Source organism: Topomyia yanbarensis, chromosome 2, assembly GCF_030247195.1.
Source record: "Topomyia yanbarensis strain Yona2022 chromosome 2, ASM3024719v1, whole genome shotgun sequence".
NCBI lineage: Eukaryota > Metazoa > Arthropoda > Insecta > Diptera > Culicidae > Topomyia > Topomyia yanbarensis.
The window spans coordinates 299,285,388-299,302,509 of NC_080671.1; the positions used below are offsets into that span (position 1 = coordinate 299,285,388).

At 38.4% G+C, this 17,122-nt stretch overlaps 1 protein-coding gene across 4 annotated transcripts; it reads right to left on the bottom strand.

Moving 5' to 3' along the window:
- Positions 1–15,555: 15,555 nt before the first annotated feature.
- Positions 15,556–16,887, bottom strand: LOC131683347 (pyridoxal phosphate phosphatase PHOSPHO2-like). Of its 4 annotated transcripts, none has more exons than XM_058965228.1 (2): positions 16,809–16,887; positions 15,556–16,407 (listed from the first exon to the last, which is right to left on the bottom strand). In XM_058965228.1, exon 2 carries the CDS (start codon positions 16,398–16,400, stop codon positions 15,657–15,659), a length of 744 nt encoding a protein of 247 aa, XP_058821211.1. In that variant the 5' UTR covers positions 16,401–16,407; positions 16,809–16,887; the 3' UTR covers positions 15,556–15,656. The 4 variants fall into 4 exon arrangements, with proteins under 4 accessions (XP_058821211.1, XP_058821210.1, XP_058821212.1 ...); XM_058965227.1 differs by lacking the exon at positions 16,809–16,887 and adding an exon at positions 16,619–16,784; XM_058965229.1 differs by lacking the exon at positions 16,809–16,887 and adding an exon at positions 16,525–16,650.
- Positions 16,888–17,122: the final 235 nt, after the last annotated feature.

Consider the following 17,122-nt stretch of genomic DNA (forward strand, 5'->3'; position numbering starts at 1 on the left):
CATGATGTACAATATGTGCTCATATTGCTTGATATACAAAATGTTCGTGGCACAAATTAGAAATAATTCCTTTTCTTATGAATAGAATATATTTCTTATTGATTTCATTTTTCATGCAAGTTTTATGATATTACGTAAGAAAGGACGAACCCTCCCTCCCCCTCAGATAAGAATTTATAAGATATTTTGATACTCGCCCTCCCCCCTATGCCCTTACGTAATTAGTGCATGACCCCCAAGTTTCAAAAATACACGGAAATGGTTTTTGTCATGAAAAAAATTCATCAAATTTTCACGAATATTTTTTTAAAAAAAGGTCATTGCGGGAGAGATGCTGCATGTGCGGGTGAGACGTCGCACCGTGGTCAGAAATTGAAAAATGGTGAACAAAAGCATTTTTAGCAACTGGATGCACATAATCATTAATAAAATTTTCGTGAGGTTATAATAAGGATTATTTTACATCTTCAGTGTTGTAATTCTTCGAAAGACTATCTCACAATATCATATTACCTTATAAAAGTGACCCCATATACGAGAAATAGAGAGTATGACATCTCTCCTGACGCGGCATATCTCCCGAAATTACCCTACCAGGACATTACTTTTAACGGAGCATTTCACTTGTAGAGCAGTGAAATTCGCAAACAAAATAAGTAAAATGAAAATCCCGTTTCACGTTTCCTAGTTTGCCCCCAGAATCAAACCATCAACAGATACTTATATCAGTATTCAACAAACCAACATTAGGTTTGTTCCAGTACACGGAAGTCACTCCGGAGTAAACAGGAGCAAAAAATCTTTGCTCCTTTTTACTCCGGTTTGCTACCTGAAGAAGAAAAAGGAGAAGAAGAGAGTACAGGAACGATTTTCTCCGGAGTACTTCCAGTTTCTCCTGGTACTGGAACAGACCTATTATCTTCAAATAGTCAATCGCAGCCACACTACCGTTTGGTAGAAGAAGACTAATAGAGCATTGCATGAAAATGTATAACCTCACTTTTCTGACAGCTCAGAGAGCTTGTTTAGACTATCAGCACCGGTGCGTAAGCAAATGCGTGTGTATTTTGATTACGCTAAACGATAATATTTTATTTAGACACCCGTTTTCGCACTGGTCGTTGGTAAATAGGTTGCCAAAATAATAATTTGTTTTTACACCGGTAGTTGTTATTATAGTTACGTTACACTTTTTTGCAATCATGAAATAAAATAATCGTTTTTTCAATGATATGGACTTTATTCAGTGAAAAAATATTATTGAATTGAATAAGACATTTTTTTGTTCAAATATGCTAAAATTCTCTATGTAATAAACATTCTAAGAAATGTTATGGGTTCGGAACGTACAATGAATTCTAATAACTAATGTTTACCCAGAAGTTATTGTCTGAAGCACATACTACGGCCGCTCTGAATCAGGAGTGTAATGAAAAGGATCTCATGCTAGATATTACAAACAAACTTGCGGAGAAGGAACCTTTACGACCATTCAACGATTGTTTTGCGGAAACAGTTTATACGAACGATCAGTTTCGAATACGCTTTCGTTTTTATGTATTTCGAAGCCTTTGAAGAGGAGCTAATACTATATTGAAAAGCCAGAGAAAGTTGGGTTTTACCAAATTATACGGAAGTCATCTGACGTACGTCCTTCAGACGCTGCAGTCAAATATATTCAGATGGGAGAAAAATTACACGTTAATGTATGTGAGAATACTGCCATACCCCAGGTAATAGACGTTTACACTGATTTTTACATAAATTTTGTAGCCCAAATGTCCATCAGCTGTGGTCATATTGTAGACAGCATATCCGGGTAAATATATCTGGGTTTTAAGTATATTCAAAGGCAATTTTAAATCGCAGAATAGTGGGCTTATTCATGAATACTTGGTACGCTGGACTGTAACCATTCGAAATGAAAACATTACTGTACAACTTGGGCAAAACAGTATACAGTAAAACAAAAAATAGTATTTTATGTGTGGCTTCAATAATAATATTAACTTGCGTAAAATGCGTTGTTTTCCTAGGTTGATACACGGAGCACGTTGTTATAGTAATCATATCTCATCTAACTAACCTAGAACTAGAATCAGGAATCAGTAGCGACTGGTTCAAATAGCACGTTGCCCATGTTGATCGGAGATTTGTGCTTAAAAGACAATTATCAAAATTCACGTTGAGAGGAAGTTCCAAACCAATATTCACCAAACACATCTAGTGCTCGTGAACAAAAGGAGTATCGTCAACTCTTTCGTGACTGCTGTGAATTGCGCTGAACCAACAATAGTTTCTCCGGAATTTCCCCTCAATGTGGATTTTGACCCATACCAAAACCAATTTTACTTTTGGTATTAATAAATGATCTTCTTTGTTTTTGGCACCCATAATTTTTGCTGTAATTTTGAGTGACTTCAACCGAGTTACACAATAAATTAATATGGAGTGAATTGAAAACCCACTGTTTCGTCGCTTATAGCACTTTATTCTTGATACTATTCCATGTAGTTTATTTTACATTGTTACAAAAAAGTATAATAAACTGAATACAGTGTCTTGTTTCGACGATTGAAATATTTCGCCATGAAATTAACTATATAACTAATACATTTCTTGCATGTTCTCCGAAAGAAGAATATTTGTTTACTTTGCTCGATAGGTAGCCATCTGACTGTTCGATAGGTAGATTTGGGTTCACTCTGTGCGAGCCTTTATAACATAAACATGGCTTTTCGCAACAAGTAGCCGCTAGCCGGCGCTACTATCGGCCAATAGGCTTCCAGTAATCGATATATGAACTTTGCGTGCACCTATGGATAAAGTAAAGTTCAATCGGAAATTCTGGTTGATTCTAATTCGTATTCGTAATTCGTATTCTGGCCGATTTCCCGAAAAAGCTTAACTGTGTAGTATTCCGGCGCCAATAACATAACTAATTCTAATTACAATCGGTTGTATCGCTGGAGCTGAAATACTAACTACATCTATTTCAAGAAATAAACATTAAGTGCGTACCCTGGAGCAAATTGGTACACACGAATTTGTGGCAAGTTACTACAGATATATATATTAACTGAATTCAACATTTTGTCGTCGATACGGTAATTCCAAAGATGGAATCAAATAATGAATTATTGCTCAAAAATTATAAATTTGATTCCAATTTATCAGTATGGCAAATGACATAACACGGAATCTTGCTTTCAAACAACGGTCCTGCGGGGTAGTGCCAAATTTCGCTGCTTACCAAATTGGTCATCAAATCCACATCAATGTATCCACAGTTTGCATAAAATTGTCGGAGTAAGTCAAAAACTATTGCAACGAATTAACAAAAGTAGCTATCCTAGAATTATAGGACATTTCCACATTGTTCGACGCGGAATACTTCTAGTAAATTTATAATAAACGTCTTGAAACAAGCAATTTCATTGTCCAACAATAAATTATAAAGTTAATTAACATTTCGTGTTACTGTTTCTAAGAACAATATTAGAAATGTTAAAATGTATTAAAAATATCATTTTTATAAGTTAAGTACAACCACCCAACCCCGTCTACTCCCGCTCTCCCCTTATTTACAGACTAAGTGAATTGAATTCCAAGTGCATTCACGTTCATGCATTTCACTATACTGCCTATGATCGCAAGTCAGTCTCATGAAGATAGGAAATCCCATAGAAAACGGGGCAAATAAGCGATCTTGGGTAGTATACAGTCGTGATTCGCTGGTTGGGCCACAGCGTTGTCCAACTAACGAATTTGATTCGCTAGTTGGACCGACTGACAAATGTCAAAAACTCTCCAAAGAAGATGTTGGCAGTGTAAATGCATCTGTTCTTATCTCTAAATATTGTCAGATTGATTGTCAAAGTAAATTTGGCACGAGATTTTGACGTTCAGATGCTTTTTAGTTGGACAATGGTCCAACTAGCGGAGGTCCAACTAAAAAGCGGTCCAGTTAAAAAGTGTCCAACCAGCGAATCACGACTGTACACCACAACACAATATTATCCCTCGAAAATATGATGAACCACCGGATGAAATGGGATGGTGATGATGTAACAGGTGTGATCTGTGTCCTGCCATGCGTACCTATTAGCAATTAAATCCAGCGTTTTTGAACTAAGCGCTGCAGCTGAGTTGCATGCTATTGAGAGCGAATATAACTCGATGCTTACGCTTACGTTTTCGTTGCTATATTCGTCGCACGGAGGAAAACCTTAAGCAGGATCCTAATTCGTTCTGGTCGTTTGTGAAAAATCGGAAACAGTCGCAGGGAATCCCCCAACGTGTCAGTTACAAGGATGTTACCGCTGAGTCCCCGTTTGAATCGGCAAACCTATTCTCATCCTTTTTTCAAAGTGTGCAAAGTAATAACCGACCACCTTTGTCTGAAGCGTATTTGAATAGCCTACCGATGTTCGATCTGAACATGTCGCTCTTCAATTTTTCGGTACGCGATGTGGAGCTGAAACTACAGTCACTAGATGGTGCCAAAGGAGCTGGTCCGGATTGTCTGCCGCCTATTTTCATTAAAAAATGTGCTGAAGCGCTTGCTGTTCCTGCGAGTATAATTTTCAACAAATCATTGTTCGAAGGAATTTTCCCGAGTGTCTGGAAGACAGCAGCTATTACACCGATCCATAAGACAGGTAGCGTGAATGATGTTGAGAATTATCGTGCCATCTCAATTTTGAGTTGCTTACCAAAAGTTTTCGAAAGCCTCGTTCATGATATGCTGTATCCGAAGGTGCACCATATTATTTCCGAGTGGCAGCATGGATTTGTGAAAAAACGATCGACAAGTACAAATCTTATGGCATACGTTTCGTCACTAAATAGCGCGCTTGGTGAACGTCAACAAATTGATGCCGTTTATGTGGATTTTGCTAAAGCGTTCGATAGAGTGCCTCATTTGCTAATGGTGGCCAAACTCGAACGAATGGGACTTCCTGAATGGTTGACACGGTGGATATTGTCGTACCTCACCGAACGCTGTGCGTACGTTCGTATCGATGAAATGAGATCATCTCCGTTTGTGATAGAGTCGGGTGTTCCCCAGGGAAGTCATCTAGGCCCGCAACTGTTTATTTTATTCGTAAACGATTTGTGCTCCACTATATAGTCCCCTAAGTACATGTTCGCGGATGATCTGAAATTCTTTCGTGTAATTGCTTCGGCAGTCGATTGCTGTGCCATCCAAGCCGATATCGATTCGCTGCTAAATTGGTGCACACAAAACGGGATGGAAGTAAACGTACAAAAGTGTAATGTGATCTCGTTCTGTCGTAACAGGCACTTAACAACGTTTGATTATAGAATGTCAACAAGCATTATCAACCGTGTAAACACAGTTAAGGATCTAGGCATTCTTCTCGATAGCAAATTGAGTTTCGCGCAGCACATTGCAATGTATACAGCCAAAGCATATGCCGTATTGGGGTTCATCAAAAGAAACACGCAACAATTCAACGATGTATACTGCCTAAAATCGCTCTTCTCGCTTGTACGTAGCATTCTCGAGTACGGTGTACTTGTGTGGGCACCCTATCATGCTGTACAAATCAACCGCGTCGAACGAATTCAGCGTCACTTTGTTCGTTACGCTCTGCGGTTACTACCTTGGACTGATCCTATTCGTCTACCGCCCTATGAACATCGATGCAATGTTCTACGTTTGCCGACTCTTGCAAGTCGGAGGATAATGCTGCAACGGCTCTTCGTGTTTGATCTTCTGGGAAACAATATAGATAGCCCGGAGTTGCTGAACCAGCTCCGATTCAACGTACCGCCTAGACCCACCAGACGAACTGATTTCTTTCGGTTACCAATGTATCGTACTCTTTTTTCTCAAAACAATCCGTTCAATGTATGCTGTCGTAATTTTAATAATGTAGCTGACAAATATGATTTTAGCATTACTAAGACTACCTTTAAACATAGAATTAATATTAATTAAGAAACTGTCTGTACGAGTAACTCGAAGACCAGTAAATAAATAAATAAATAAATAAATAAATAAACTATTATCGTTGTGATCTTCTTTTTACTACTGGTCCTGAATTAAAAACTTTGCGCGAGAAAAATACACGCATTTTCTTTCTTCTCGAATCTTAGTTTCCACAGTCCCCACAATCATCACCATTTGTTCGCAGCGATTTTCGATTTTCGTTGGACACTATCATTAGCTTTCGTATTGGCCTCCACATATTCGGGCTTTTACAAGCTTCAAAGCCAATGAAATTCCGCTTCCTGCTAGCCTCCCATCAATCGGATCCTGGGACACATCATGCCCAGCTTGACATAATGCTACATCTTCCAGTTCAATCCAAGCTGCTTAGATGTACTAATTTTTACTTCAACGCAGAAAACATACAGCATAATCAAAACTGTGGGTAATTGAATACAAACAAATACTGTTTATTGTATCAAACGACAAAATAATTGGTGTGAATCGAGGCTTGAAAGTATATTTTCATTAAAGTTACAATAAGCTTTTAATTTCAATAATTGTTTTAATTTCTGTAAACTTTAAAAAAATGTTATTGAATTCAATCAAATAATTTATTGTCTCACAACCGATAGTTTTATTTATTGAGCTCAATCCATAATTTTATTTAAAATAAAAATCTTTCACGAGTCGAATCAAAATTCACGCAGAACACTTCTGCATAACATTTATCGCGAGATCCTATTTTTTACATTTTCCTTTGTTTTGCCTCCTTTCTGCGAATAGCAACGTTGGCGTCAGTTGGAAGAAGTTACCAAATATAGACACTCGCTGTAAACCGAAACGATAAGTTTCCATTTCCCAACCTGTTTACCAACCGCCGGTGCGGTGTCGTGTTATGATGACGGTTAGTAAATAGCTTATACCCACGCCCGGTGCTGATAGTCTTAATGGAGTCATTATGGATTCCAAATCAAATGCAACAACCGATTCCGACTCAGAATCGGTTGTTGCATTTGATTTGGAATCCATACTGACTCCATTCAGGATTCCGAATCAATTTCCGAATGGTTTGACCGGGCGCCAGCGAACACTTCTCGACAAACATATGATTACGGCCTAAAAGCCAACTGTCAAAATCCACTTTGAATGTAAATTCCGGACAAACCGATACTAGTCGAACATAGTTCACAAGAGTTTATGAAAGAGAAAACTTTTCTCTTTCGTTTACTACCAACATTTGTGATTGGCGTGTAACGGTTTGTCCGAAATTTCCAATCAAAGTGGATTTTGACAGTTGGCTTTTAGGCCATAATCATATGTTTGTCGAGACTTGTAATTCGTTTATTTAGCGCCGAAAGAAAGAGCGTTCTGTTTTTTCTGTGGTCTGTGATCGTTAGGTTTGTTCCAGTACATGGAAGTTACTCCCTGTTGCTCCGGAGCAAAAAATTCTTGCTCCTTTTCACTCCGGTTTGCCATAAGAAGAAGAAAAAAGAGAAGATGATAGTACAGGAACGATGAATTGAGAAAGGTGCAGTTAGACGGAGGAGCTACTGAGGGCACGCTACTTCGATTGATACAAGATGTTACTACGCGTTGGAACTCAACATATTTGATGTGCGATCGTTTCCTAAAGATGCAAAAAATTGTATCCGTGGCAGCCCTTAACTTTCCTGATTTGGACATGTTGACAGCTACAGAACTGGCAACTTTAGCATCTATACAAGACCTTCTTTGGCCATTTTATGATGCGACAGTCGAAATGTCAGCGGAAAAAACCACGACGGCTAGCAAGGTTATACCATTGATTTCGATGATAAATATAGTAAGTTCATTGGTTTAGCATATCTCAGCTTGTCACATTTGCTTTGTTTTCTTTATTTCGTAGGAGAAATGGTACGACGATTTGGGGAAGCCGAATACAACATGCTTCTCACAATGGCGACACTATTGTGCCCTCGATTTTTAAAGGTTCATTTTCAAAAGGCTTTAGCGGTTTCGAAGGGGATCAGTTTAATGGAAAAAGTAATAGTAACCGAATTAAGAAAAGAAGCTTCCGAGTCCAACGCAGCTCATGTTTCATCAACAGCAATTGTAACCAGAGAATCAAATTCGAAAAGAAATTTATGGAATTTCCACGACACTGGTCAATCAGGTTGCCACGGCATACTCGACTGACTACGCAAACGTTGCTCGACAGGAAATCAAAGCTTTCTATTCAAGAACAGTTATGCCTCGGAAAACAAACCCCCTTGCCGTGTGGATTAACGAGTTGCGACATCTCTTTTCCAATTTGTTTAAATTGGCAAAAATATACATCCCAGCAATCGCGACATCCACGCCATCGGAAAGGTTGTTTTCCTTAGCTGGGAGAATCATGGACGATGACGGATGCCGCCTCTCCAATGAACATTTATCCCAGCGAATTTTTCTTGCTAGTTGTGATAGCGCTATTTGGAACGAATAAAGTGAGATATCGATTGCCGTGTGAATTCTTGACCAATTTTTGCAAATCTGATTTCATATAAATGATACAATGTAGATCAATTGCTATTAAACTTAATTACTATCTGACTTTCGATTCCGCAATTATAGGTAGAGTAGAGAAGTTACATAGACATTGCGCTTATAAACCAGTACCATCGTGGTATCAAAATAGTAAAAATCCTATTAAGATGGTTACTAAATTTAATAAATTAGCAGATCTAGAGCAATCATAGGGGCGATGAGAATGGTTACTGTCCGAGTTATGAACGGTTCGATTTTGAGTTGACCTAGTGCTTCGATCTTATTAGCACTATGAACCCTTCCCGTATATATTATTTAATTTTTTGTCAAAATATATTGAAAATAGTTGAGTTTCCCGAAATTACAAATAAGTCCGGTATTGATCGATACTATCGGAAGTATCGATACTTTTCGGTCGATACATCGATACTCAGTATCGAATTAATTAAAAGTATCGCGATACCAAAGTATCGATACTTTTTGAAGTATCGCCCATCCCTTATTGTCAAACTCTGTATGTAGAGATAGGGATGCCAGTTACCTGGCTGTATTGCAACCGAGAGTGTAGATATGAGGTTTGGCATTGGAAAAACATACTAACTACAGTCGACTTGGAGAAACATCACAACGCAAAACATCACATCTACAAAATATTAGCAATGCTTTGGTATACTATATGTGACATTTTGACTTACGATTAAATTAACATATAAAGAGTTATCGTTTTTCTCTGTTATTTGTGGACGATAAAGAGTCAATGCTTAGCTTTTATTTGGCATAATAAACTTAGTTTGTTTACATTTTTTAGATATTACGTTTTGAATAAACGGTGTAGAACTAATTGATCGATTTAACTGGTTGAAATAGACCGATTTCAACAGATTTCGTCTGTCATACTTAATCGGTTGTCGCGTCGGCAAACGTCCATGTTAAACCACCATAAGAGTCGGTGCAATGATCGACCGATTAATTGTTGGCACAGTCGGCCGACTGTGCTGACCCAAGCCGATGTAGTCGGTGGGAAAATCGGGAAGATTTTCTATGGGGTCAGGGGCACAGATTTATCTGTGTTTCACAGATTTTCACTATGCTGCACAGATTTAAAAACTGCACAGATTTCCACAGTTTTCTGTTTTAATGCACAGATTTGCGGTTTTCTTGTACAATGCACAGATTTCTAAATTTTTTACCTCGCGCAAAAACCAAAAAAAAGGTCGCCACATCTTGTTTTCAGTCAAATTTGTACGTTTTCCTTAACACAGAAAGACACAGATTTTTAAATGGGCCGCGCAGATTTTTCAAAATATCACCTGGCATCCCTATTTGGGGTAGTTTTTGAATGCATAGATATCCCTCTAAGAACGGTTGGTTTCAAAATCGTCCAATGAAGGACGTTCGTTGGACCAATTTGGACAACGTCCAAATAACTGTTCAACAAACGTCCACCGTTGGACCCGCGTTGAACGATTTTGAAACAATTTTTTGGACGTCTCAGTGGAATAGCGCATTGCGCACATAATAAGTGCGACTAAAAGTGCGGAAACGTAAATAGAATTGGGCTTTCACATTGAATCCTCTTGATTTCTATTACGCACTTGTGTATTATCCAATGAGGAATAAGTGCGTCTCATACATGAAAACGATTCAATGTAAAAACGCACTTTTCTAAGAAAAATCGCAATTTCATGGAGTCCAGTTTTAAATGCCATCAATAATAACGCCACAAATAATGTTTTTTACAGAACCGTTCTACAAAAAGTTTCATTAGCGAGTCGTTTGTCGATATTTTTCCATAGAAAAATTACAGAATGTTATTGAAATGATAAATTATAATGTACTAAAATTTTGACCAATTCGCTTTACGCAGTTATTGTTATTTATCAGTGTGCTATCGGGCTGTCTCAACAACCTATTTCTACAACCTATGTGCATTAACTGTACACCTACCGCCTCACTGATGCACTTGACAGTGTGTGCAGTGCTTTATGGTCATACATGACCGCGCACCCAGCTTCCCATGAGTGTTTTGGCGGATAAGATGCTGTAGTTATATGTTGCTCAGGGATACATTGCTCCTATATAGGCATACATACGGGCTTACATTCATACATACTATTTGGCACAAATTTAGAGCGTGTAACGTCGTGTCATCTAGTCTGTAATCCTATGGAAAATCATCTTACCATCGTCTTGGGGTGAACGTCATATTGGCAAATTTCGCATTGAATCCGCTACTGTTTGTTTACAAGTACCAAGCGGATACTTTATAGTAAACTAAAATGTCCAAGCTTATTAGAGATACATTGCTGAAGTTTACATCGAAACTGCCTCGAACAATGTGGATTAGTTGTGTCGGATACAGTGGGATCGCGCATTTAAAACCGGTGAGCCAGTTCTGATTATAATCCTAATAACTAAATATTCTATTTTTGACAGTTGTTTTTTTAGATGATTTTAATTATTCGTTGATTTATTGAATGTCTTATTCTTTTCTTTGAAAACTGTCTCTGGTTTTCAATAAACTTGTGAAACTGTAGGAACAGAGATGAGTAACAAATCACATTGTTTGCTCGATGTTTGAACAATAATTGATTCATTAAATATTGACAACGCCAGCGATGCTGGGCTGTCTGAAATTGTTGCACTTCTTTCAAGAGAATCTACGACCAAGATTCTGTATATACAGATTACAGATTTTTTTTGCTAAAATACAGATTTTACAGATTTTTAGTGTAGGTTCGTAGTACCTAGCCTATAAGAATTTTGAAGAACACTTAAAAAGTACCCTATGAAGTTCATATCTTAAGTAACCACTAAGGCGTGGAACAAAAATGCCAAATTTAGATATCATTTGTTCTCCTGATAAAGACTAAAATCAATCTCATTGTTATATTTGTGATCGGTTGGTTAATTTTTCTTTGTAAAAATATTGCTTTTAGTTAATTTTTGAATACAGATTTTCGATACAGAATTTTTCTCCCGCGATCCAGATTTACAGATTTTTTCTTGAAAAAATACAGATTTCAATGTGGCAACCCTGCTCAGATGATTTTTGGTATCGGTTTAGCCTATTGTGAAATATACGGTACAGTTATTTGTGTTTTCCGTCAACGCTCAACGAACGCAGAAGGTTTTTGTGTTCATGATCCTGTACTGCCTATTAGGACAAAGAAGTCCTGTATGGATTTTTGCCGAAGGTGAGTTGTCTGTTGGTTTGTATTTTTTATGCGTTTTTTGTTTATATTACTACTAATTAACCGATTTCGCCAAGTTTCTCTATTGTTTCAGAGAGCGAGTAAGGGCGCTATAACCCTGGCTCATTAGCCAGGGCAGGGCTAAATACTTCTGTCCCATCCCAGGAACCTATGACCAAAGGACTGATATTAACCCTCTTAGCAAAGTCACTCCCAACGATTTATCAAACCCCCATCAAATTGAAACGGTTGTGTACGGTTGTCCACGTCTCTTCCTTATTCAAGGTTCAAAATAATCCGTTGATTGAATTATTCATTGAATGAATAATTTGATTGCCGTATAATTTTGAATCATCTTTATTTTGTACGCTGCACAGTTGGCCTGGCTGCTTTAATGCTTGTGTCATATTCAATGTGTGCCACAAACATTAATAATGACAAGAAAAATTGTGGACGAACATCTGCAATTTTCCAGGATCCCTACATGTATTAGCTGTGTATGTGTAGACTAGACTAGTATTCATTACATTACGGACCAGGCAAACCCTCAAATTTTTTTTTATTTTTATTTTCCCGAGTAGCTAGACGAGTGAAGGAATTCTAGGGTTTCAAAAAAAATCTGCCCATACAGGACATAAGAAATATTTATCCACTATTCCCCATAAAGTTTGCTCAAATCGAATGTCCGCCTGGTTAGACTCGAATAGACCATATCGACCTGAAAGGGTTACTTATTTCTGAGAGCCGGTGTGCTTCGTCGAGTTAAATAATCATAAGAACAAATCCTGAATAATTAACTATCTCTTAGGTGCCAGTCCTGCACTTTCCTGAACTAGCCTCATACTCACGGTCAAAAGAGTCACCAACTAGTAGGATCGACATGTCCCCCACCCAAGCGAATTGATCAACTTTCAAGTAGGAGCACGTATCTACCAACCAGCCAAGAAGACTTCCGAACCAATGAGTATGGACCATGCTAGTCGAAGGCCACAGGCCCAGCGCCATCTCGTACAGTTCCTGAAATTAAGAGTTTTGTTAGTGCTACTTACAGATTTCATTTCAATGGTGGTGTCTTATTCCCTCTTGTTAAACTCGCTTGCCGATGTTCATCTCTTCCGGCATTTCGACGCCGTCGGTCGACTGTCTCATAGAAGAGATCTCTTTTATCGATTCCTCAATTTCCGTCGAAACTTGTATGTCAGGCGCTCAAGGAGTTCTACTGGCTCGAATATCAACTATCTGAAGCGAAAGACATTTACTACATTAAATATTGTCCCTAATCCTATAATCAACTAAGGCTATCTGTCGATTCTAGCGCAGAAACGCTAATGATGTGACCATCAAGAATACGTCAGACAACCTTAATTGACCCCTTTCGACACCAGTTTGGCCTTACCAAGTCGTAACGCGGGTGGCGGCGCGAAAACTGCCGAATAGGAGTTGAGAACAGCTTGAAGCAACATCTGATGTTGCTCCAAATGTATGTGATATCAAAGACTGACTTGGATAGAGCTAGGGTGAGTTACTTTACAATTAAAATGTCAAGGCAAAGGATAGTTAGATGGGGTTAGAACGCAAATATAAGTTATTTTTAGTATGCGTGGATAATGTTAGGGTAGAGTGAATTGATCTATAGAGAGGGAGAATATAGGTTTACTATACTATCGAGTGAGTGAGAATATATTAGCTACAGAAAGAGATAGGTATTGCATGTATCTAGACTACTTTTGGGTGTTTGGCGATGTGGTTCACGTGGATTGGATTTCTTCAATCCCTGAGTATAAGGATTGTTGACCGAAGCTCACCGCCAGGCCCACGGGTCAAGCAAGGATAGATGAAGATAGAATGCAAGTATGGATTATTTTTAGTATGCATAGATAATGTTAGGGCAGAGTGAATTGATCTATAAAGATAGAGAATATAGATGCTACCGAGTGAGTGAAAATATATTAGCTACAGGAAGAGATAGATATTACATGCATCTAAACTACTTTTAGGTGTTTGACGATGTGGTTCGCGTGGATTGGATTTGCGTTGCGTTGTGACGATGATTTTGGCGGATTGCACACTGACTTCATCATGTTTGACTGCTGATTATCTAATAAGAGTTGCTTAGGAAATGGTAAGTAGGAATTCATACCAATTCGACCCATATTAAAACCTCAACAGCATGATAGCCATCATTGCCGGCCGCCCCCATCTCCATCGTTCACGGGGAAGGATAAAGGATAAGGTAGCCAGGAAGTGTTGATGCTCCACCTACTTAACGGAAGGACGACGATTCATCAGACTCTTCCATAGGTGTCGCGGAGTTGGTAGTTTGGAAGGGTATCAGGTCTAGGATTCGCTCCAAGCAAGCGATGCGACCTGTAAAGCATATTTTATTACGTAGTTGTTTAGTTAGTCTTCGAGTGCACGATCACTCGAAAAAGAGATCTTCTTTAGTTTTTAGTTTTTTTTAAACTCTGGGCAGCCGGCTACCGAGAGTATACTATGTTCCCTAAACAAAAGCAATTTGAACTCCACTCGGAGTGACACATTATACAGGTAAAAATAGCGCGAGATGTTATAAATCAAGGAAAGTATTTCTTATTTTCCATATCAGATTTGTGGAATACAAGTATACGAGCGATAATAACGAACACTGAAGGGAAATATAAAGGATTGTTAACCTGATGCACGGGCTTGTTAGCAATAACGGAGCTTGAAATTAGGTTCATAAAAACAGACGCGGCGAATTTTCAATACGTATTGACCCGTGATCATAGATACTAGTCAGATTATTCGTATTGGGGCTATTTTCCGATCAACTATTCATTTTTACGGCAATGTTTTCTCGACTAGATCTGTTCGCACCCTCTCATTCTGCTACTATCGGCAGAAGGCTGATAGCACCCAGTCGTCGCCGGTCTAAGGACCAAATGTCATCAATAGACTTAGACTCGCGTGGAGGCATGAGATAGGAAACTTGTGAGAATTTTGTTATCCCACCGTTTGACGACCGATGTGGTTCGCGTGGATTGGATTTCTTCAAAAACTACGTGTTTCAGTTTATTATGTTAGGCTAATTGAGCATTAACTAGTGGCTGAACGGTATGTTTAGGAAAAAGGTTCCATCCATAAGAGATTGTCGTCCATGTTTCTGAAAACAGCTAATCCAATTCGTTGTAGACGAGTGTTACTCGCCATCTTCCTGAACCAGAGCGACAGTTCTAGCGAGTTAAGAGATAAAAACACCCACCTTCAGTCTGATCATCTCTTATAAATGATAGTCCATTGATCCGAATCGAATGAATCGATCACTATGCTCAAGGTCGAATGAGTCCCCGAACAGCTGAGCCAATGTGTCCCCCATTCGAAAGTGGAAACATCCGCATCAGCTGCCCGCCAAAACACTCGATCCAGTGACTATTATTCATGGGATTCAGAGAACAAAGAACCAGCACTCGCTCTGATCTCCCACTCTTATCCACCAATCAAGAGTACGCGCCCTTAGGCTCATCGCCGAAGCCCAGGGATCTTGCAACTGTTATTTTTTGTCGCTCGTTTATATTTTATTCGGGTTAAGGTTTTTGTCTGTGGTTGCAAATTCAGGTCCGTGTGGGATACGGGTTAGTCTTGAAATGTTATTTTTGGTCACTCGTTTATATTTTACAGTATATGGCTAGTTAATACTTTGATGCACCCGAGCCCAACAAATATTTGTTCTTCAAATTTTCCTTGACTTGATACAAAATTTCTGCAACTGATAAGTTTTCGTTCTGCTTATAAATTACAAATTAACTTTAGATTCGGGTTGAGGTTTTTGTCTGTGGTTGCAAGTTCAGGTTCGTGTGGGATACGGGTAGTCTTAAAATGTTTAATGCTGATTCTAGAAATTTAACTCAATTGCTGTTTCAAAAGGTCAACATTTTATTATAAAAGATGAAATTTAGAACAAGAACTAAATGATTACTTGCGAGGTTTTAGAAATGATATTTATGAAGTTTTGCAGCTCAAAGTTCCTTCCATATTAAACTCATGAGATGGAAACCGTTGGTCCATTTTAAAATTTTCGCCTCGTAGCTCGTGGACCGTTGCTTAATAGCATTGCTAAGTGCATCGTAGCAAGCATATCCTTCCCTCGGACAAGCAAATCCATTGTCTTTTAAACGCAGCATGGGACAAACATCGTTTCTACCATCGCCGATATAAAAAATTTGTTCGTACTCAGTATTAGCTACAACGCTCTGATTGTCCAGAAAATCATCAACAATCTTGCCTTTGCAAAGATTTCGTGAACTTAAACTGCATTCTGTTTGATGATGAAAGGGATGAACCTCCAAGGCACCATTTCCGTTGAATTTTGCGGGATTCGTAAATGTGGTGTGAATATATTGACCAATTTCGTTAAAATCGCTCCATACTTTAATGAACTCCGAGTTGGAATCGCTTACAATAATTATGTGGAAGTTATTTTTAGCCATTTCTGCAATGCAAGTTTTCATTCCCGCTACCTCAGGTATACTGCGAATTGCTGAAAGGATGTCTAATTTACAAATGCCACTCTGATGCAGCAATCGAAAAATTCGCTGCATATATGGTATCCAACCACAGCTCCGCACTATGCTTTTTATCTCTGGTGTAATTAAACTCTGGTCCAACAGATCTCGAACCACAACGTCGGTGTTGAGTTCACATATCGTATGATCGAAATCAAAAACGGCCAATCTTCGTAGTATACGTCCGTTCGATATCATGACATTCCTGAAATAAAAATCAAATACATTAGTCGCAAACAGCATATGATGGTGTCCAAGAGAAGTTTTTCTTGGCTTTTACAAAATTATCTCAACCTATTGTTTTGAGTCTACCATTACCCACCCACACCCTTAGTTCTAAAATAAAACCTAGTGCGACTTGTCCTGTTACTAGGTGTAAACCAACAGAATACCGTATGCAATAAAATTATAATTACAATGAAACCGGCGCAAACATGCTTGACCGACTTTGTGCCGTGAAAAACAATTGCAGTGTAGCATGTCCGATACCACAATTTATATTATTATTCACAATTATACTATTTTATTTTACATTTAAATTTCCTTCAAATCGCAGTTTTTAGATTCATAGTATGTGTTCTTTATTCGAAGAATATTTAAACTTACACATTTGAGAAGGTAAAAAAAAATCACCAAGTTTAATGATAACATCGAATCGAGCCAATTGACAATATTAACGATTGACTGAAGCACGGATGCCAGGTAATTTTTTTAAATCCGCTTGCAGCATATACGCCGGATTTTATTTATGCATCGATATTGCGCACTTCCCACCAACCTGGACTCCGCACTTTCAAAGTGCGAGTGATCTCAAAACTGCGAGCTGTCAAAACACATGTATTTCAAGTGATACAGTTGGTACCTGGTTGGTACTTTCCCAGGTAATTATAATATATTTTGCAATATTGTGAACTAAAAAT

Bases quoted from the DNA above. Each gene is read 5' to 3' on its own strand.
- LOC131683347 (XM_058965227.1), bottom strand. From the start codon at position 16,638: ATGTTTGCGCCGGTTTCATT. The intron at 16,408-16,618 runs GTAATTATAATT...TTTTTATTTCAG, and splicing joins ATGTTTGCGCCGGTTTCATT to GAATGTCATGATATCGAACG.